Source organism: Prorops nasuta, unplaced genomic scaffold (genome assembly GCF_024137725.1).
Source record: "Prorops nasuta isolate Cenicafe-Biocafe unplaced genomic scaffold, Cenicafe_Pnas_1.2 PNAS00007, whole genome shotgun sequence".
Lineage (NCBI taxonomy): Eukaryota > Metazoa > Arthropoda > Insecta > Hymenoptera > Bethylidae > Prorops > Prorops nasuta.
Genome location: NW_027116804.1, coordinates 8,385,766 through 8,408,812, shown reverse-complemented (window position 1 = coordinate 8,408,812; position 23,047 = coordinate 8,385,766). Strand labels below are relative to the sequence as shown.

The window sequence follows — 23,047 nt, the reverse complement described above, 5'->3', positions numbered from 1 at the left end:
AGAAAAGTTCAAAGAACAAACCCAATAACATATTTATTAAAAGATTCTACTGGTCAATCAATAGCAGGTGGATTTTACGAGTATGAACTACATAGTGTTGCAAATCCTGATGTATACTTAGTAGAAAAAGTATTACGGAAAAAAGGAAATAAAGTTTTTGTAAAATGGTTAGGATTAAATTCAAACCATAATTCGTGGATTAATAAAAATAACGTATTGTAATTATTATTGTAATCAAAATGTCTTTTTTAAATAAAAAGTTTTATTAATTCTCATAATTTACTTGTATTACATTTTTATGACCCCATGGTAATGTATCAGTTGAATTTGCTATTAAATATCTTTTATCATCGTATGGACTTAGCGCTATTTTCTCCTCACAAATTGTAAAGACATTATGTAAATTTGATCTTATTATATTTTGCTTACATATTAATGTATTGAAATTTTTTAAAGAATCTATGTAATCATCAAATTCTATATTTTTTACAACATAGCTTTTAATACCTTTAATACATTTTTTATCCTTATTAACACCGTTGATTCGATATGCATACATTTTTGATCGAAGTCCCACAAATTCTGACATTAAATTACCGTTACATTCATCCTTCATTAAACTAATTACTTTTTTATTAACCAAAGGTATATTATATTTATTATTAATAGGATAATCACTTGTATCAAAATAATCTATTTTTTCTCGAATGAAATCGTAAATATTTTCACACTTAAACTCATAAATTAAACTATCGGTATCAGTATACAAAAGTTTTACGTCTAATTTGAATTTTGGTGGAATTACAACATAGTGAAAGCTATATAAACATACTTTAGATAAATCTAAAACGCACATTCCAATAAATATTGGTTTATCAATAATAATATTTAATTTTTTCATTTGTATTGCAACTAAATCTTCGTCAAAAATTGAAATTCGATAAAAATTTGGTTTTGATACTAATGATCTTACACCGTATCTACCTCCCCAATTATTTTTTATATGAACATTACATCTCTTACGTACATTTTCTATAGTTTTACCAAAAACAGCATTATTCATTAATTTGTATAAATTTTTCTCAAAATCACTATTACTTTCAGTTCGTAATTTAGTATTCAAATCAATATAACTCTTCAACCAAAATGATTGTTTAAATTTTAAAATTCTATGTATTTTTTCCAAAACCACACCATGATTTAAAGCTTGTTTCAAATTTCTATAATGCATTACATAACGATACTTATTGTTTAATGTTGCTAATAGTTTTGAAATTTTTGATTTTGGTGGTTTTTTATTTTCCGGACACATGGGTAAATCTCTTTGTAAATCGTGAATTTTTTCAGGATAAAAAAGATCAACTTCTATGATGTATCCTGTATCTGAATCATCAGCATAGTCATTTACATTGAAATTTTCACAATTCTCAACCCATTCAAATTGTCCAAAAGGTAAAGCCTGAGACATTGCCCAACCATATAAATTGTTTACATCAAAATACATTAAATAACGAGATGATTCACTTGAATTATAATTTGATAAAAATTTATTGTTTGCCTTGGCATACCTATTAGAACATTGACTGAGACCACCTTTTATACCTCGTTCAATAAATGTTAACATATCTATATCAGTTACTAATTCCAACTTAATATCAGTATAAAATAACATTACATCCCATGTATAACTTGGTAAACTAAAATAATGAACTGGATCAAGTCTATAATTATTTATACATGATTTTCTAAAATTTTCAAAAATATCTGCCAACAACAGAACATCTGTTTTTAGATACAAATCAGAATATTCACCGATATTTTGAATATTAAAAGTATTCCATACTTTAAGAGCATGTGTATAATCATTCTCTGAAATTTCACATTCATTTAAATGATTGTAAAATAATTCACGAGATGGAAGTTTTGATTCATTTAAAACATTTAAATCTTTAACATAATCATATGGAAACACACCTTTACGTGTTAATAAATTACAAGCATTCAAACTAATATCTTGAAATTCTGATTTCAAACACGTAAAATTATTCTGATCTACGTAATTGGCTAATTTTTCCAGACTAGAATTCAAAAAACGAAATGAATCTAAAAATATAAATTTAATATTACTATTTTTTATAAATTTAATTATAGTCATATATTTTTCCATATTTAACGGTATTACTTTTACATCGCCTTCAAAACTATTTGTAATGTCGCGAATTAAAAAATGAGCATCATAATTACTTAAATTATGAACTATGACTGGAATATTTAGTTTTAATTTATAGTTTATATTACATGAATAATGAGCAGCACCTCTAAATAATCCTGTGATATAATCATGATCTCGAACCTTTACATCATTTACACTAAATGGTTTTTCACAAATATAACAAAAACTTGCCTTTACAAATTTTTGAATATCTTATTTTGACATTTCCATTGGTTTAATATCATTTATTATCTAAAAAAATATATATATCAATATAAATAATAATAATAAATAAAAATTTTGTTTATTTGTGTACTTACTTCTGATATTTCAACAGCAATTTTTTGAAGTTCGTTGGTAAACCATTTTGCACAATTAATACTACGTTGCATTTTAAATCGTGATAAATTATTATTATAATTACACGAAACATAATATCCAATGCTATACGGTTTATGTTGTTGAAATGCTTTAGCAGGAACAGATAATGAATCTATCTTTTCAAGTAGACATTCGAAATCTGCATATATAACAAACGGTACTTGCAATTTTTTATAATAATTTTTAAATTGTAAAATATTATTATTTTTAGCAGGAAGTACTACTGCACAAACATTTACTAGATTACAATCAACACGATGTTGTATTAATTTATCATTACTACTAAAATAATGCATACAACGATTACAAAAATATTTTGTATGTTTATCTCTACTACATTGGTTAGATAATAAATATGATAAATTTTTAATTAAACAATAATGATAATTATAATCATTTGAAATATATAACAAATTAAAATGTTTAATTTGCTCTTCTTTCGTAAGATGTGTAGGTAAAATTTTTTTCTTCTCAGTTACAAATAAATTTATTGAAATTTTATTTAATTTTTCAAATTTAGGAATATCTTTAATGGATATTGGAAATTCTAAACCTTCAAAATTCAAATAATTTTTATAATGAGGATAAGATGATAATAAATTACAATTTTTTTTTGCTGGAAATAATCCTGTCATTATTGCCCATGCAAAACAATCTTTGCCTCGATTTTTAACATTAATAACAGCATGTTTATTTTGAATCCATTGAGGTAATTTGATATACGATGATGCTGTCATTGGATGATATTTAATAATTTGAATAACAATATTTATTATTTTCGAAAGAGCCCAACCAGAATCTCTTTCCTGAAATTCTTCTAATTGAGTTTTTATGTTAGACATTTCAATTTCATACCAATTTATGACATTTTCAGATTCGCATAATATCTTATAATTTGTATTGAAATATTTTACTTCCTCATTATTTTTTGACACAAATAATCCACTAAAAATCAACATCACCTTGATAAATTTAAATTTAAAAATTGATTTTTGTATAAACTGGAGAACACTATCTTTTACATCCAACATAAAGTTAATTGGTTCAATATGTGACACATTTATTATAACACCAGTTTGAAGTCTATTTTTGAAATTTGATTGTACTTCTTGCCATATATATCCTCTTTCATTCGTTTTATTTATTTTATTTACACCACCACCACCACCACCAATTTTCTCATTTTTTGTCATTAAACAACTCTTTTTTTTTCTTTCAATAATTCTCATTAAACCAATTATTCTATTAAGTTTTGCCTCTGCACTTATTTTTCTTCCCACACCAATTTTTATATTCATATATGATTTTATATTTTTTATCGCTTTATTACACTTTTTAATAAAATTTATATAATCTTCAATCGATGATGATGTATTTTCCATTAAAGAGTAATATTTTTCACGAATCTCTCTCTCGTAGGAAGTCAACATTTTTAAGCAATCAACCATTGTGTATATGTATACAGTGAAGTCAGACTGGGTCTAAAATGCTTCCCCACTCTGCCTCCATAGACTCACTAACACGTAGAGCTACTGAAGCATCCGTGAGAGCACCCCACTTCTGCCTCCTCGAACGTTGCACGCATACCATTACTGCAGTACGTGCATGTTTCGGTCTCCTTCGTATAGCTCCGGTATATTTCGAGTACGAGAGAGAGCAGTATACTTTTCTCGGACCTCTCTTTCTCGTGCTCCTTCTTCGTTCGTTTAGCCAACGAGCTTAAACGAGAGAAGCCGAGCTAGCCGAAGGAAATTAAGAAATGTCATTCTCGCGGACAGCTATGATAAAAGCTGAATACGCTAAATGTGAATGTATTAAGATAAAATATTTATAAGCAGCGGTTAACTTATTAGATTTTATAATAAATAAGGAAATGCGATAATATTACGTAACATTGGTCAATTGTCTTAAGACTCATATGTTACGTATTATTGTTAAAAATATTTTATTTTCTTAATTTATTATTTAATCTAGTAGGTTAATGGTAATAAAAAAAAATCATGACGACAAAAAAAATTTAAAAAGTTTGCATGAGTCTGCGGGAATCGAACCCGAGCCCGCGTAAATAGCAAGCAAGCGCCTTACCATCTGCGCTACGGAACGTATATGTTGACTCAGAAGCTTAGTGACCTGATAGAGCAATGGAAGCTTTCTCTATGAAATTCAATTTACAGAATAAAATATCAATTATAATCGTATATATATTTATTTCGTATGTCTTTTCCTAATGAAATAAAATGTTTCTTTTGCATATTTCTAATCGTTAATCACTTAAACAGCTGTAGCTTCAAAAAGTGACTCCAACATTACGAAGAATATTTTTGATGGCTGTGGAATTAACAATAAGTAACCCAAGATTCGTATTTGGGATCTCTGTTGTACTTACTCAATATATAAGTTTTATATTCTGTTAGCCTTTTAATACAGTATATATGCTATATAAATACTTTGTTTGGCTACATCGTCTTATCTCTGTCAGTCATGCGCGTTTACTTGTCAAGAACGATGAATCGTTTTTCTATATATGAGCTATTTCAAAATAAATTGATTACAATAGAAATAATAAATTAAATCCCAAATACAAATCTTGGGTTACTTATTTTTAATTCCACAGCTATCAAAAATATTCTTCGTAATGTTGGAGTCACTTTTTGAAGCTACAGCTGTTAAAGTGATTAATGATTAGAAATATGTAAAAGAAATATTTTATTTCATTAGGAAAAGACATACGAAATAAATATATGTACGATTATAATTGATATTTTATTCTGTAAATTGAATTTCATAGAGAAAGCTTCCATTGCTCTATCAGGCTACTAAGCTTCACAGTTAACAAGTACGTTCCGTAGCGCAGATGGAAAGGCGCTTGCTTGCTACTTACGCGGGCTCGGGTTTCGATTCCCGCAGACTTATGCAAACTTTTTTAATTTTTTTTATTACCATTAACCTACTAGATTAAATAATATATTAAGAAAATAAAATATTTTTAACAATAATACGTAACATATGAGTCTTAAGACAATTGACCAATGTTACGTAATATCATCGCATTTCCTTATTTATTATAAAATCTAATAAGTTAACGGCTGCTTATAAATATTTTATCTTAATACATTCACATTTAGCGTATTCAGCTTTTATCATAGCTGACCGCGAAAAAGACATTTCTTAATTTCCTTCGGCTAGCTCGGCTTCTCTCGTTTAAGCTCGTTCGCTAAACGAGCGAAGAAGGAGTGCGAGAAAGAGAGGTCCGAGAAAAGTATACCGCTCTCTCTCGTACTCGAAATATACCGGAGCTATACGAAGGACAACGAAACATGCACGTACTGCAGTAATGGTATGCGTGCAACGTTCGAGGAGGTAGAAGTGGGGTACTCTCACCGATGCTTCAGTAGCTCTACGTGTTAGTGAGCCTATGGAGGCAGAGTGGGGAAGCATTTTAGACCCAGTCTGGCTTCACTGTATGTATATGTTATTGATAATACAAAAAATATTCTATAAAGAGAGAGAGAGAGGGAAATGAAGTTTTCTCAAACAATCAACCAACTTCGTTACCGTTGACGATAGACACACTTGAATCACAGTAATATTCTTAAATATGATTCACTCTCTTTTATATACCATACTGTTACAAAATGCTAATTAAGAAAATATTTTAATATGTTTAGTAGAGAATTAATTTACACATTAATTGTTTTATATACATATAGAGAACAATTGAAGTATTGAAATTAGATTTCTTTTAACCAATTGAAGAATAATTGAAGTACCCTCAATTTCCTCCTCCTCCTCCTCCTCCTCCTCCTCCATCTCACTGGAGAGAGGGGTTTTAAGGTTACGAAAAACATTTGTATGAGACAGGCAGGAGCTATTAACGCGCGCTTATGGTAGCGAATACCTCCTCGTCTCTCTATCTCGACACACACACACACAAGTTTAAAATATTAATACTTTTTTTTCATGCTGATAAAGATACTCACTGCCTTGCCGACGGGGTCGGGGCCTTGTCGGCGGCGCGCATCCAGGTGCGTTGCACCCTCGGCGGCGGGAAAAATGCGCGCGGGGTTTTGAAAAAAAATAGGGGTGGGTGGGGGTGGTGGGCGGGGCCTTAGGGGCGGGGCCAGGGGGACAACCCCCACCCAAAAACGGACACGAACCATATTTGCACATAACCATATTTGGATCGAAATCTTTTTTTTTTGGACATGCCCATATATGGCTCGATCCTTATTTGGAATACCCCTCTCACCTCTCTTCACCTCCCCTCACCTACACTTCAACCAGGTCCTGTCTAGCCCTACTATTGTGGTTATCGGGGGGAGCTGAAAATAAACGGCATTAATCCCTGAAAAGAAATGGCCGTTGGTCCGGAGAACTCCTGGATTCGGCCGTTAGCATGGGCATAGGTGGAGGAGCGGTGCGGATGACGCGGAGAACTCCTGTGCCAGGATGTGCTCGGAGAACTCCTGAGCAAAGGATGGGTGTACGCGGAGAACTCCTGCGTAGGATAAGGTTGGGATGTATCCGGAGAGCTCCTGAATACGGAATGCTCAACTGGGTCGGACCTCGGTCTTATATACCAAGTTGAGCCGCCGAAAACGGTATCGGCGCTACGGAGCGGCCGTTCTGGGTAGTTAGGGAGGGGCATGACGAGAACTCTATACTTTGCGCACGCTATAGTATAGGCCGCGGTATCGGCACGTACGTCACAGTTCTCCCCACCACGCGGTATCGTGCATGGGGCAGCAACAAAGGAAACGTCTCGTCACACCTCCCCCCTTTTTACCAGACCGAAAGATGGTCGTTCGGTCTTTTATCTTTTTCATTCTTTCGGATTGGCCGGATGGTGGGGCCTTCTTGTCCAAAATTTTCCCCTAGGGACTTTTTCGCGGCAGTTGGCAGTCCTGGTGACTCGGACTTGCGGCGGGCTGGCGGTGAGCTGTCACCACGTGCGACCTGTCAACTTCGGAAAAACGGTTAAAATGGATGTTTTTAGGCCTTCCAGCCTCTGTGCGGACCTAGGGGATTAACTTTGGGATTCGTACGGCCTGGAATAAATTCCGGGCACTGAAAAATGCTCATTACTTCAGGTTTTTAGGCCTGAAGTAGGAGTGTACGGTGGGTCCTCGTCGCCGTAGGATCCAACACCCGCCATTTCCCTCGACACAGAGGCGAGCTTTGTTATTCGTCAGTTGCCGCATGTCGACACGGTGTCGGATCTCCTCCGGGATCCCGACAACGGAGTGTTCCCGTGGAAGCGGGATCTCCGCGACGGGAACCGGAGGCGGCACCGGTCTCGATGCTGGCAGCTGAGTCGGGGCGGGGGTTGGGAGGACGCGGTGGACTGGTAAGTCCCTCGATGTTGCCGGTTTCGTTGGCCTCTTCGGCCGCTTCGGCGTTGGCGGCATTAATAATAAGTCCTCAAACGACCCAGAAGGGGCCGGAGGCAACATGGCGACCAGTTCGGCTTCTATCTCCCGGATGGGAGATAGCCTCGTCGGCACTGGAGCTGTCATCTAGGCCAAGATGGTGCGCGCGCGCGCGCGTCGATTTCCAGCTCCAGGACGTCGGGGTCGGCCCACCAGGTCGCAGGTCTACACGCGGTCGGAACGGGGGCGGACGCGGGCACAATGGCCGGCGGGCGCGGAGGCGCGGGGTTGCGCGGGGGCGCGCAAGAGGCGCGGAGGCGCGTGGCGGCGCTGGTGTCGCAGTGGACGCGCGTAGGGGGCGCTTGGGCGCTGGAGCGGGTGGAGGCGCGGGGGCCTTCCGTTTCGCGGCCAAGCGGGCCACTATGGTGGCGCGGCTGACCGGGCGTCCGGTAGTCGGGTTTGCGGCGGGTGTCGGGGGACGGGGATCATCCGTCTCTCGACGCCCAATGTCGGAGTTTCGGTAGGAGTTGGGGGAAAGGCTGCGCGGACGCGTCGGGCTAGGCGGTGCTGGTCCATAGCTGACCAAGATCTAATTTTTGGGCATCGGTTCCGGCCTTATATAGCCTATAGACGCGATAGGGGAAAGATGAGTTTCCCCTTCCACCTGCATTTCCGGACAGGGTTTTAACTCATTTATGTGATGATCACCTATAGTCTGACCATCTATATTTTGGAGTCTAAAAATGACGGACGATGGTGCTGCCACTACGGTATAAGGGCCGGAGTATCGGGGCGCCAACTTACTCGCGTAGTTTTTTCACGCGTCCGATAAGTGGTGCTCGCGCTTCATTACTTGGTCGCCTGGCTGAGGGTGCCAATCTCGGCGACGGAGATCGTAATGTCGCTTCTGCGCCTGCGTGGCGTTTTGTTGCCGTTTGTGGGCCTTCCCCCGATAAGTTCCTAAACGCATCAGTTTTTGCTCATGGGCCTGAACGTCCGCCGAGTCGGCGAACTTTTCCACCCGTTAGTTGGTAACTTCGTGACACACAGTTGGTAGTACCCCCGTCATGAAGCATGGAAAACTAAGGAATAAACCAAACGATGAAAATACGAAACTGTAAATGTTTTGACTACATTTTTGACAGCTGGTTTATTTGTGTTTTGGTTAAATGACACTCACAGGAGTACTGTTGAATAGTATAAGCACATTAAATTAAATTTATTAACATTGATCAGTGTTATGAATTAAAAAGGTGATGCTATAATCATGTAATAATTAAATTAAAAATTAACTTAAAGTATAACTTATATTATTTGTGTTTAGCTCAATAATTGTAGTAGTCATAAGTGGAGGCAAATGTATTTGAAAAGAACAGCACAGCCTATTCAAATATATCAGATAAGTTTCAAAATGTTTATTTTTATTACCAACTCCTTCAGTGAAGGTTTAGAATATATTTCTTTCAGGATGTTTCTTTTTCCAGGGCAAATCTTGAAGTTGCAGAAATTCTATGGATATTGTATAACCATGCATACACTTTTCAATATATATTATTTGAAGCAATGGAGATGTAAATGAACAACAAGTTCAACGAAAATAATTAAAGAAGAAAGATAGTTATTCGTTTGTTTGAGGCATTATTCGACTAGATGATGAGAGGCAAATCATGGAATAAAAAGTTGTGAATAGGAAAGAAACTCTTATAACCAAAGTTAAGGAAAAGATAAGGTTAGAAAGTTTATCTAACCAAGATGTCAAGTTAACTTATGCCAAACCGATTAACTTATGTAGGATGGGTGATTCTAACGACAACATTATAAACTCATTCTATTATATAGTCCTTAATTAAAAATGAATTAAATATTGGTAATATTGTAAGATGCGAAATTCGAATTGCTGACTATATACACAGCGTATGTAAATAGGTAAGGGGGGGGGGTATAGCGACGATTCTCTTATGGAGATCGAAGGCGACAGTCATGTAATGAGAGTTCTGGAATAAAGACGTGTATAAGTAAAGTGTACTTTCTTTAATTATATTACAATTTCTGGGGGCTCGTCCAGGATGGAAATGACGACGATACGGGATCCAAGTGGGTTTACTGTGCTCCACTTAAAAGATAAATTGAAAGAACGAAAGATGGCTACGACTGGAAGTAAAACGGAACTGATTGCAAGACTCATGACCCATGATCCAGCAGGGGAGTGGATGGGAAATACTGATGAGATAGAAAGGAATGGTAACGATGGCGCTTCGATAAGTAGAACCATAGAAGACGAAAGGACGAATGTCGAAGTTGAAGCTGCGGCAACGGCCGAAGGCGTTGAAGGAGTTGCGGGACCAGAGGCAACCCAGATGAACGCAGTAATGAGGAGAGAGCTAAATCTGATGCAGAAAGAAAAGGAGTTGATCCAGCGAGAACTGGACTTGGCACGCCAAGAAATCAGCATACTGAAGGCTAGAAACGGAACGAATTTAGTAGATATAAGATCTGCGGCAAGAATGGAAACAGTGAGCGGAACACCAAGGGTCAACGTAAATACTATAGCGGACTTGTTGGACTATTTCGATGGTCGAGGAGAAGTTTTCGAGAAATGGAGTAGACAAGTAGAGTTATTGAGATTAACCTACGCAATTGATGATAATACGACAAAGGTGCTAATAGGCTCTCGATTAAAAGGACGTGCACTCGACTGGCTGCACTCCAAACCCGATCACATCACCATGGCGGTGGTAGAACTTCTAGCGGAAATGAAGAAAATGTTCCCGCACGTATCAGGCAAGATACTAACACGCAAAAAGTTCGAGGAGCGAGCATGGAAAAGAAACGAGACCTTTAGTGAGTATTATCACGATAAGGTGATTTTGGCGAACCAGGTACCTATACAAGAAGAAGAAGAAATTGTTGAATATCTCATCGAGGGAATTTCGGAGCAGTCGTTGCGTGATCAAGCAAGAATTCAGAATTTTAAAACCAGGATAGCACTGCTAATGGCTTTTGAAAGGATCACCTTGCGACCCAACAGGACAACAGTAACCAGCCAAAACAACAGCCGACAACAAGGAACAGCTCCGCCTAATCAAGGAAGAGAACCGTTACGTCCTAAGGCCTGTTTCAATTGCGGACAAATCGGTCATCTAAGCCAGCAATGCCCCGCAAGGAATAAAGGTATTAAATGTTTCCGATGCCACGAGTTTGGACATATAGCGTCAAAGTGCACGGGAGAGCCAGTAATCACGGGAGAAGGAGCAGTGAACGCAGTCGAAAGTTCGAATAGTAAAAAATGCTTAAAACATATACAATTACTTGAGCGCGATGTAGATGCGTTAATTGATACAGGCAGCGATTTATGCCTAATGCGATTAAATTTATTTAAAAGTCTGAATGATCGGAATTTAGAAATATCTGACACTAGATTTCGAGGAATTGGTTTACAGAAATTCAAAGCAATAGGTAAATATGAAGCGTCTGTTGTTATTGATGATAATGCGTACACGATTGTATTCTATGTAGTCGAAGATGAGTTGTTGACAAACGATATCATAATCGGAACAAGCTTCTTAAACACTGTCGGGATATGTTTAGAGAATGGAAAAATCACGATTTGGCCCCTTAAGTGCGGCACGAATGTGGACACTGGATTTGCCGAGATACTAGTAGTAGACGATATTAAAGACAATACCGAGATAGATTTGTCGCACATAACGGGAAACGAAGATATTAAAGGTCAATTAGAGAACCTTATTTTTAATTATAAACCGAATAAAATTAAGGACGTTAATGTAGAAATGAGAATAGTGCTGAAGGATGAAGAGCCGATTTATCAAAGACCGAGACGGTTATCGGTCATGGAGAAAAATATTGTTAACGCTCAGATTACCGAGTGGCTGCGCGAGGGCATCGTCCAACCGTCCGTATCCGAATATGCTAGTCCGGTAGTTTTAGTCAAAAAGAAGAACGGTTTAAATAGGCTCTGCATAGATTACAGGCAAATAAATAAAAAAATTGTCAAAGATCGATACCCATTGCCTCTTATAGAGGATCAAGTGAACTCATTGCAGGGAGCGAAATTTTTTAGCACGTTGGACTTGAAGAACGGATTCTTCCATGTTAATGTGAGTGAGGAAAGTCGGAGGTATACGGCGTTCATTGTACCGGATGGACATTACGAGTTTCTGAAAGTACCGTTTGGGTTATGTAATTCCCCCGCGGTCTTTCAGAGATTTATTAATGCAATTTTCAGCGAATTAGTCTCCCAGAAAATGGTTCTGGTATACATGGACGATCTGATTGTTCCTTCGACCAGCCTCGATAATGGATTGAAAAAATTGAAAAGGGTAGTCAGCCTAGCCAGCGAATTTGGATTAATAATCAATTGGCATAAATGTCGCTTCCTGCAAAATAGGGTCGAATATTTAGGGCACGTAGTGGAAAATGGGTGCGTAAGTCCAACGCCTAGCAAAATCGATGCAGTAATAAGGTACCCACCACCTACTACAACCAAGATGGTGCAGAGTTTCCTGGGACTGACCGGGTATTTTCGAAAATTCGTCCCGAGTTATTCACTAATCGCCAGACCGTTGACCAACTTACTTAGGGGTACTACTAGCGAATTCAGGTTCGACGATGAAGAAAAGATCGCTTTCGAAAGTTTGAAAAATGTCCTGGTGACGCGACCGGTATTGCATCTGTATAATGTTAAAGCAGAAACTGAACTGCATACAGATGCATGCATGTTCGGTTATGGAGCAATTTTATTACAGAAAAATAGCGAAGATCAGCTATTTCATCCTGTCTATTATGCGAGCGGTAAGACTACACCGGCAGAAGAGCATTATACAAGTTACGAGTTAGAGGTCCTAGCGATTATTAAAGCGTTGAAAAAATTTAGAATATATCTACTAGGTATCGCGTTCAAAATAGTAACAGACTGCCAAGCGTTCACGGCAACATTAAATAAAAAGGAACTTTGCGTCCGAGTGGCTAGATGGGCTCTCTATTTGGAAGAATTCCAGTATGTTATCGAGCATAGGCCAGGGAAAAACATGCGTCATGTGGACGCCCTCAGTCGGAACCCACTACCGACCTGTTTTTCCAAGTTACTGAAGAGGACGGCCTAATTCACAGAATAGGGAAGGCACAAAATGAGGATTCCGAGTTAGCAGAATTAACTGCTAAAGTAAAAGAGGGTCGAGCAAAAGGCTTCGCTATAAGAAATGATATATTATTCAAAGAATGTAACGGCGATTGGTTGCTAGCCGTACCCAGAAAAATGCAATCGTACGTTATCAAGCGCATACACGAAATGGGACACTTTGGTACTAATAAAATGGAGACATTGCTGGCGAGAAACTATTGGATTAAAAATGCGCGAGAGAAAATTGAAAAGGTCATCAGTAGCTGCGTTTCCTGCATCCTGTCATCTAAGAAAATGGGAAAAAAGGAGGGATTTCTACATCCAATCAGTAAGGGAGACGCACCATTAGACACCTACCACATAGACCACCTGGGACCTCTGCCCTCCACGAAAAACAGCTACAACCATATATTAGTTGTTATCGACAGTTTTTCGAAATTTGTATGGCTGTACACCACTAAAACCACCAATGCAGCGGAAGTGGTCGATAGGCTAAGGAAACAGGCAGCCATTTTCTGTAATCCAAGGAGAATAGTGTCTGATCGTGGATCAGCATTTACATCCTACGAATTTAAGGAGTATTGCAAAGAAGAGAACATTGAGCATATTCTAATTACTACGGGTGCGCCCAGATCAAACGGACAAGTCGAACGCGTTAATCGTACACTCATCCCCGTAGTCACGAAACTAGCCTTGCCAAAACACCACGAATGGTATAAGCATTTGGGAACTGCGCAGCTGTATTTGAACATAACTTCGTCAAAGAGTACAAATATCTCACCATTTAAACTACTTTTCGGCACTAATCCCAGGCTTAAGGAAAATCCGGAAATCATGCAATTGATAAATGACGAATGGATACAAATGTTTACGGAGGAACGCGATCAACTTAGAGTCAACGCCAAAGATAGTATCCGTAAAATACAGGCTAATAATAAACTAAACTTCGATAAAAAACGAAAGGGACCTCTTTCTTATAAGACGAGTGACTTAGTAGCAATAAAGGTAACCGGACATCTGACCTACAAAAATTTTGGTTTGAGGTTTAATCTCTATATATAGCATGAATATGACTTAAATATAACTAGACTCGTACATACGCGCGCCTCTGGTGGAGATAAGTTGAAACATAAATGTAAACTCAGTGCACATCAATAAATATTTATATAACAGTGACTGATAATGTAGAGAAACTATATGTAACAGAGTGACAGGTGACTTTTAGGTTATTGTTTTGATTGGGATGATAATTTCTAAATAACATCAGATAAGTTTAATTGTTTTCTTATTTAATTAAAAATTAATAATCTAAAAGAAAGTTGATACTTTGTTATATATTTGTTGCAGATCGTCTTGATATTAGTTTTAACCTGGATAAATTGAAAAAAATTGAACCATTTATTAATGACGATGGAAAGGATGCATAAGGTCTAAAGTTTAATAGTATATTTAAATATTTAATTTCACTTATAAGCCCACAAGCACCTTATTTTTGTATTGCTTCAACAATATATTATTACACATTACATTCATTTTATTTATATATTAAATTTCAAATGGTCTACTTTTTGCTTAGCGAAGAATAATTTCTTGGAAATGGAAAAATGATGAGTCGATGAACATATATGCTGATGCTGTAAAGACAATACGTGTTGAATATTGTATATCCTGTATTTGATGCTACGAAGGAGAAGAATGTAATTGCTATACTTAATTAATTATACTAGTTTTGCAATGCAGTAATAAAGCACAGGCCTACAGACATATTGTGCAAACTTGTAGTGTAACGCTTTTATAAAAAATTAAAACTCAAATATCTAGCAACAGATAATAAAGGGAAAACTATACAGCAAATAATAACATATTGAGTTTAGAGTATGCAAGCTATGGTTAGAACATGTAAACCATCAAAACTAAATTATTCAATTATTGCAGCACTAAATGATCTCAGTTGCATGGTGCAGATAAATAATCATTCAAAATGAATAAGTTTTGAGTCCCTTCTGTTAATGGAGATGCTTAAAATGTCAAATAGAAACGATTGAACTTTAACCATGGAAGTGTCATTAATCAATTAAAGTGATCAAGGTATTTTCAATAGAACTTTAGAGAATATCAGCTTTGTATTAATTATAACCAATAATTAAATTTTGTATGTTTTAGAGTACTTTCAGGAATGCAATTTAAACAAAGTAAAACTATGGGAGAGCATTTTTTGAATTCACAGTGGATACAATTCAAGTTTGGAATATATTGAATAATAATGCTAAATTACTGTTTATACTCTCAGGTGAAAAAGTAATATTTCCAGAAGTAACTATTGATGCTGCCAAAGCTGTTATGTTATATCATTTTAGGCCATTTGTTGATATTTTACAGTCGTCATTAAAGCAAAACATTATAGTGAATACACTCTAGCCCAAATGTTGTATATTACAGGTTAAACAATTAACTAGGAAAAATATTGAGTATCAATAAGTAAGGATCGTTTAATTATTTCTTTATTATTATTTCAGGGCTCTGGATTGAATGAAATCGTTTGCCAACTTTTGCTATTCAATCTTCAATTGGTTTAATCCTCTTATTAATGTTGCAACTGAAAATTTGACCAAAGGAATAGTTCGACTTTTACTGATGAATTTATAAACGACTGAAATACAAGTTTCTGCACTGAGGATCTGTGAGACAAGTTATCTTCCATGTCGAATCCAGCTTAGTTATGGTATGTAGCTAGAATAGAAAATGCTACAACGAGTGTTTAGCAAATATTTTAAGATGAAGTCAAAGAATGTGCAATTAAATAATGTGAGAGATACCATTTAACACTGAAGCTATCAATTAGTGATACAATGACTCTTTTTAAATGTGATCACACATCTAGAAAGAATCTTCGGAATGTTTAGTATTAAAAATGAGTTTTGCACATTCCTATCAAAATATCACCCTAGGTCAAAGTGTATTTATAGTTTCTTTTATTTTTAAAAGAACCTAAAGTTATTCCTCAAAATTTATGATTCAACTTCATTTATTTTCCAACATTTTCTCTTATTGTAACTTTAATTTGGGATAGCTATATGCATATATTAAGCATTTCAAATTAAAAATAATTTTAGGATGCTTATTAGCTTTTCAAACAAACTTTCAGTAACTGATAACATTTATTATATAAAAGCATTAATTTAAAACAAAGATTTTAAATGAGATTGACAATTTTTGTACAATAATACATTTTATGCAAACATGGTAAGAATTTTTTTGATATTTATAACAAATCACATTATTCTGTAATTATTTATTATAAAATTTAATAAAATTATCCATTTTAAACTATGAAATTAAAATAATTCATAGATTTAACATACAAGTTGTACTAATAATTAAACCATATATATAAAGTAAAAGTAAGAATTTAGAAGTTTATATTTGTATTAGGAGAAAGTTTTTTAATTTTATTCAATAAACTCTTATTTTTAAGAGCCATCGATTTGACAAAATTGTATAAAATTTTTTGTTCATTTTTTTTATTAACATTATTAAAGCTCTCATTCCATTGATTTTGCAAATATTTTTCATAATCTCTGGCATCTTTCCTGACGGAAGCTTCTCTTATTTTCTTATGGTTATTGATGTTCTCAATGAAATACATTTTAATAATTTGTATCAAAGTATCTAGAAGGTTAAAGACGGAATTAACGAAATATAGCTTTCAGTAGCAATTATTTAAAAATGTATAAAGTTCGACATCATATCGCACTGTTGCCAACTGCGCAACATAAAAATTCGAAACCCGTTAGGTAAACTGTCGCCGACCCACTAATTGTATAATGAAGCAAGATTGATGACAGAGTCAAAATGAGTTATTGATATAACCAATATCAGCCAAACTTTGCACCTTGTTGATAATTGCCAATTTTTACATTCGCCTGCATAATTTAATACTAATATCAGTACCTGTAAATTTAAATAATTCTGGATGAGAACCCATTTTCTCCTTTAACAAGCGATGGTATCGCTCAATAACATTGTTAGTCCGTATTTTTTTATTAAACACTGACAAAACATGGGGATCCACTATATTAAGCCAATATCTCTGTACATAGGCTAATAATTTTGTAAACCTTTCCATTAATCCAGCTAGTTTTATTTCCTTACTGATAATGTTCAATGTTTCACTCATCATAAAAGAAGGGAGCAATGGAATATTATATATTTGCCTCATATGTATTAAAATATTAATTTGGGTTTCTGGCAATAGTTTTTTAAAATCTTTAAAAATATGTAATTGTTTTGCATTTTTCCTGACACCCTGCAATAAAAGAAGAAGTCATTTAATCATTGTTTAAATATGTATATGTATATAATTATTTAATTATTTTTTCTTACATGGATATAATGAAAATAACATCCTATTATATTCGCGTTTGGAAAATTTGTTTTTAGAGCTTTTTGTAATCCTGTTTCGAAATCCACATGAATGTTTTTCGGATTCAAATTTGGTAAAATTTTAAGTTTAATAAATTTAAAAAGTACATCATATAATTTATACGTTTTGTGATTAGTCAATGCCCATAAAAAAGGTACTCCCTTTATATTAAAAAAATGAATTAAAAATCATTCTTTTAAATAATTTGCAATATAATATATGTAATAAAATAATATTACTTTGCCGTCGTGATTGGACATTAAAGTTACCATTTGATAAACTTTAGTTACTTGAGGTGTCGTTTCATATGTTCCGTCGACGAATAATCTGTCGTATTTAATTAATTTACATAATTTTTTATCATACAAAATTACAAATACATTTCTGTCATCCACATACTGCATTATACAAAGCTTGTGTTTATATTGATTAATTTTAAATCTTAAAAACTTTGTATGTCTTTTATCATTTAAAATATTTTCTAAATCAGTAGAGGAGCTATGCGGTTCCGATGACAGGGAGTGGGGGAAGCTGTTTTGTGGTGTGGAAGGGGGATGGGTGGGGATAAGACTCTCTTAGTATGGTAGTGGTGGGGATGAGGAAGGAAAGGGTCTTATAGTGGGATCGCGTTTGGTTAGGGAGGGTGGGGGTATTTTTCACCCTATGTCACAGTTGGAAGGTCTTATAGTGGGACCGAGTTTGGTTAGGTAGGGGGTATTTTTCACCCTATGTCACAGTTGGAAGGTCTTATAGTGGGACCGGGTTTGGTTAGGGAGGTGGTATTTTTCACCCTATGGTACCGTTGGTTAGTTATCCTACGGGGACCTAAGTTATCCTACGGGGCCCTAGTTGAGGGAAGGTTTTTTCACCCTTCGAAGTCGATGGTTAGTTACCTTACGTAGCCTAACTATTTCCGACTCTGCTACACAGAAAAACTAGGTTGAGTTAATTGCTAGTTCCAGTAGTCACCGCTAGGTGACTGCCTTCCTTAATCTTCTTTCGCGCTAATGGTATTTTAATATTACGTAATTACACACACGGGTGAACTAGTTCAATTTAATTGATAGTACCAGTAATTGCCGCTAGGTGGCTACCGCAATCCCCCCTTTTCTCGTTAGTTAAATTGTAGATAGCTATTGTGATAAGTTGCTGATATCGTGCAAGGAATTAACTTTCCATCGAGCATGGAATTATAACTTTGCATGGCTTTAACAAAAACCTATGCAGCGAATAACAAAATATCCTCTAAATGAAAGGGTATAGTTTTAATAGTCTCCCCTATTGGGGAGAATAACAATTTAACATCAATTTCAGGAATATTAATATTTTGATAGGGCAACTTATTAAGTCCTAGCTGTTACTAAACCTATGTATCTTATAAAAGAGATTGCAGTTTCAAGATTTTCTTAGTTCAACGTGCTACTTCACTATGTCGATAAATAAATTCGGATCTGGTTTCAATACCGGTAAAGTGAGAAATTATTCACACAAAATTGACAATGATACGTTAAAGTTTGATAAAAAAAGGAATGCATTTAATGCCAAGAAGAAAATAATTTCAAACTTAGAATGTGATGTTACTGATGAGACAAGTGCTGTGAATATGGCTGCTCTGTTACGTAATTCGATGACTGTACGTGATAGCTTAATGAGGGAATTGTTTGAATACAGTGAAAAGCTAACTCACTATTACCTAAAAGGTAACCGCCTTGAGGAAAAAGTTACAACTCTGCTGAAAAAAACTGATGAAATTGATGAAATTGATGAAAAAATTAATGATATTAGTGAAAGAATTAATCAATTGAATGATAAAGTCAATTATATTGAAAATAAATTGGAGCGAAAAGTTGAGGCATTACGGAAAGATATGTATGGTAGATTGAAAATTGTTGCAAATTATATCTCTAATGAGCATCAAAAAGAGGAAATCACGACTGCCAATGAGAAGAAAAGAGAAAATGATTGGAATTATGCTCTAAAGAAACTTATATTACCGCCAGTGATTGATGAGCTAGTGTAAACATAATACGTAGTAGAATAGTCATGGGAGTGAGGAGAAGAAAGAATTGGTAGAAGAGTTACATGACAGACGGAATTTATTTATATATATAAAATGAAATGTTTTTACAATTAAACTTATAATTAAACAAATATACATAAAATTTATATAAATGATAAAAACTTATAATTGATCTGATATACAAATATATAAAAAATGAAGGAAATATACATCAATTTATACAAATATATAAAATTAAATGTTTTACAATTAAACTAATAATTAAACTTATATCAATATATATATATATATATATATATATATTTTATTCAATCATCTGAAACAGAGAAATCCAGTTAATATTTTACAAATTGTAAGTTTAACATTTGATACTCACATCTATTTGTTGATGTACCCATCGTGCGAAAACGTTTACCTCTTGATATACACAATGTATAGGCTTTCTCGTATGATTGGTGAACATTTTTACGTGTAGTTTACACGGGGTGTTGCAAGGTTTTATAGTGGCTATCAAATTATCAAATTTAGGACAACCAAACCTTTCCAAATTTGTATTTGGGATATCCAAGTAATTCAGAACATCCCGTTCTACATGTCCCCCTTTATAAGCTACTAGGGGGTATTCACAATCCAATTTTATGCTATTCACAAATTTGTAAATATCTTCTTGATTATAATGTTCATATCCTGTGTTGCAATATTTTATCCCGTGAATATTTTTGAAGACGAAATTTACGCTCTTTTGGTCCTTAGTCGATAAACTTTTATACGGCTCATGAACACGAAATGCACCGTAATTCGTATTTCCCGTAGTTAAGTTTTTGATTGCCACTTCTTTATGCACAAACTTTCTGTTTATCATAAACCCGTCAAAATCGATTATATGTGTAATATGAAACAGTGAAGACATTTTTAAAATGGAATGTTATTTGTCGTACGAATCAAACGTTCAAGCAATACTGATGCCTGTCCTACGATTTCTTCGAGCTTTTAAGCACTGTTAGGGAGGTGTCAACAATTTTTTTAATCTACGGTAGGAAGATGCCTATATTACTCTTAGAAAAACGGAAACGTCATTGGCTCTAAGAGAGAACATTTTCTGCCCTATGCTACATGTAGTGGGCGGTAATTCTAAGATGCTTTAAGGGATGACAAAACTTTTGTCCTACGGTGGGGAAATGACTGACCTGCCACTCTTGGAAGAACGGAAACGTCATTGGTCCTCAAGAAAATATTTATGACCTATGCTACGTATAGTGGGAGATAGTTTTGACCTATGGTGAGGATAGTAGGAGGGATGAAGAACAATTAGCTTGAAGAGAGGGAGAAATTTTTATGAAACATTCATATTTAAATAGAATTATTTTAGTATAAAAAACGTAGGCATAATGGCACCATCGTTCGTTGATTTTCAAGGATTCCGTTTGACGGATAAGTCATTTATAATCAAAGAATTTGCTGTTATACAAGAACAAAAAGTGTTCCATATTTTATTTTCACCGCCCTATTCATATTCGTGGCTAAGTGAAGAGGAGCGAAAGCGGACAGAGTAAGTATATGAAAAAGAAAAAATATATATTATTTTTGTTTAATATAATGTTTCTTTTTAGCTGGTTCTTTCTAAATTATCACGGTTTAAATTGGGCGGATGGCTACTCACCCTACTATAAATATAAAGATATTATAAGGAAGTATATTTATGATGATGAGGATGAGATTTTTGTGAAAGGAATTGAAAATACAAATTGGTTAAGAGATATTTGTAATTTAGAAATAACTAATGTAGATAATTTTATGTGGGGGGATTTTGATTTAGAAGATAGCTTGCATAATTCACATCTTCCAGCATGTTTGAATCATGAAGGTGTATGTGCCTTAAAAAATGTCTATTATATGAAATATATGTATGAGCAAAAATCTGGAATATATGTATAACTGAAAAACGCTTGAATCTATTTTCTAACATGTCGTTACCTGTCCTCAATGTTCTCTTACCCCCTGAAGTGTTTCAGAGATCCTTTATCTAAAGAGAGCTCAGTTTCCCACCCACTTTTCCTCAGTTCCTGATTAGTCCTCTCGAAGAAAAGAACAAAAGATGTCTCTACGAAATAGAGTTTTGAAAACGCAAGAAGAATATCGCGAGTGGGTACGCGAGTGTCGTGAATATATTCATAAACTCAGAATCTCTAATCGCAACGCACCTATAGGCACGCTGCAGAAAAATTTTGCAGAAATTGCACAAATACAGTGTCTTCTACTTAGAGCAGCTAAGGATAAGAGTTATTGTTTGAATCATGCTCTCAAGAATCCTGATTTAGGAAATCAGCATAATTATCATGAGTGGGTACGCAAGTGTCGTGATTATATTCGAAGTTTAAGAGATGCTAATAGATCTGCAGCTCCCGATACAGTACACAAAAATTTGACTGAAATAACAACTATCCAGCGTCTACTTCTGCATGCGGCAAAAAATAAGAAATCAATTGGAGTGAGAAAGCTTATTTGGAAAGATCTCGAGTCTTCATTTAAATCTCGAATATGTAGCGGAATGGTTGTAAATTATAATTATATAGAACCACGTGATTTTCTAACAGGTGCAAAAGACTTAGTACAGACCTACACAGAAAAAGTGTTTAATAACGTGAACGCAGTTAAGATAAATTGCATCTTTAACGGACAATTTATTTGTAAAGAGATAAGTGATATTAAACATATCTCAACCCGCAATGCAGTTTTATACAAAACTGATAGTTTTAGTGAATGGTACAATACAAATATAATAGAGAAAATTCTAAAAGAATTGAGTGAGTTTCAAGAGCGTGATAGCGGATGGGCGTTGGAAAAAATTCTGAATTTAATTATAAATATAAATTATTATAACCCGCTGCATATAGGTTGTGCCATCGAGCTTCCAGAATCTATTAAGAATAAACAGGCTGTGATAAACATACACAGTGATGATAATACATGTTTTGCATGGGCTGTAACAGCTGCACTCTATCCAGCAAAACCGAATACTCATCCACAACGAAAATCTTCATATCCTCATTTTACAAATGTTTTCGATGTTAGAAGTATAACGTTTCCGACTACATTAAAACAGATTCCGAAATTTGAGGAAGATAATGATGTCTCTATTAATATTTTTACTATGGTGGAAGAGACTGAGACGAATGAGAATACAATCATAGCACCTCTACAATTAACAAAATGCAAGAGGACCAGACACGCTAATCTTCTTCTTCTCGAGCATCAAGGAGCAGCACATTTTATATGCATCAGGAACCTTTCCAGACTGCTAAATGGACAGCTTACTAGAGGAAAACGCTCTCATCTTATTTGTGATCGGTATGTTTTACTATATATATATATATATATATATATATATAATTACTGCTTCTATATTCTAATATTACTTTTTCCCTCCTATAGTTGCTTACACTATTTCCACAATGATGAGAAACTAAAATCGCATGAACGTGATTGTGCGCAACTCAATAAA

The 23,047-nt window shown here is 35.0% G+C and overlaps 1 protein-coding gene across 1 annotated transcript; it reads right to left on the bottom strand.

The window, feature by feature from the left end:
- Window positions 1-265: 265 nt before the first annotated feature.
- LOC136775072 (uncharacterized) lies at window positions 266-4,041 on the bottom strand. The gene is made up of 2 exons (XM_066729549.1): window positions 2,533-4,041; window positions 266-2,404 (listed from the first exon to the last, which is right to left on the bottom strand). The coding sequence occupies exons 1-2, from the start codon at window positions 4,039-4,041 to the stop codon at window positions 266-268; spliced, it is 3,648 nt and encodes a 1,215-aa protein (XP_066585646.1).
- Between the last annotated feature and the right edge of the window lie 19,006 nt (window positions 4,042-23,047).

Bases quoted from the DNA above. Each gene is read 5' to 3' on its own strand.
- LOC136775072 (XM_066729549.1), bottom strand. From the start codon at position 4,041: ATGGTTGATTGCTTAAAAATGTTGACTTCCTACGAGAGAGAGATTCGT. The intron at 2,405-2,532 runs GTAAGTACACAA...AAATTTGTAAAG, and splicing joins TTGCTGTTGAAATATCAGAA to GCAAGTTTTTGTTATATTTG.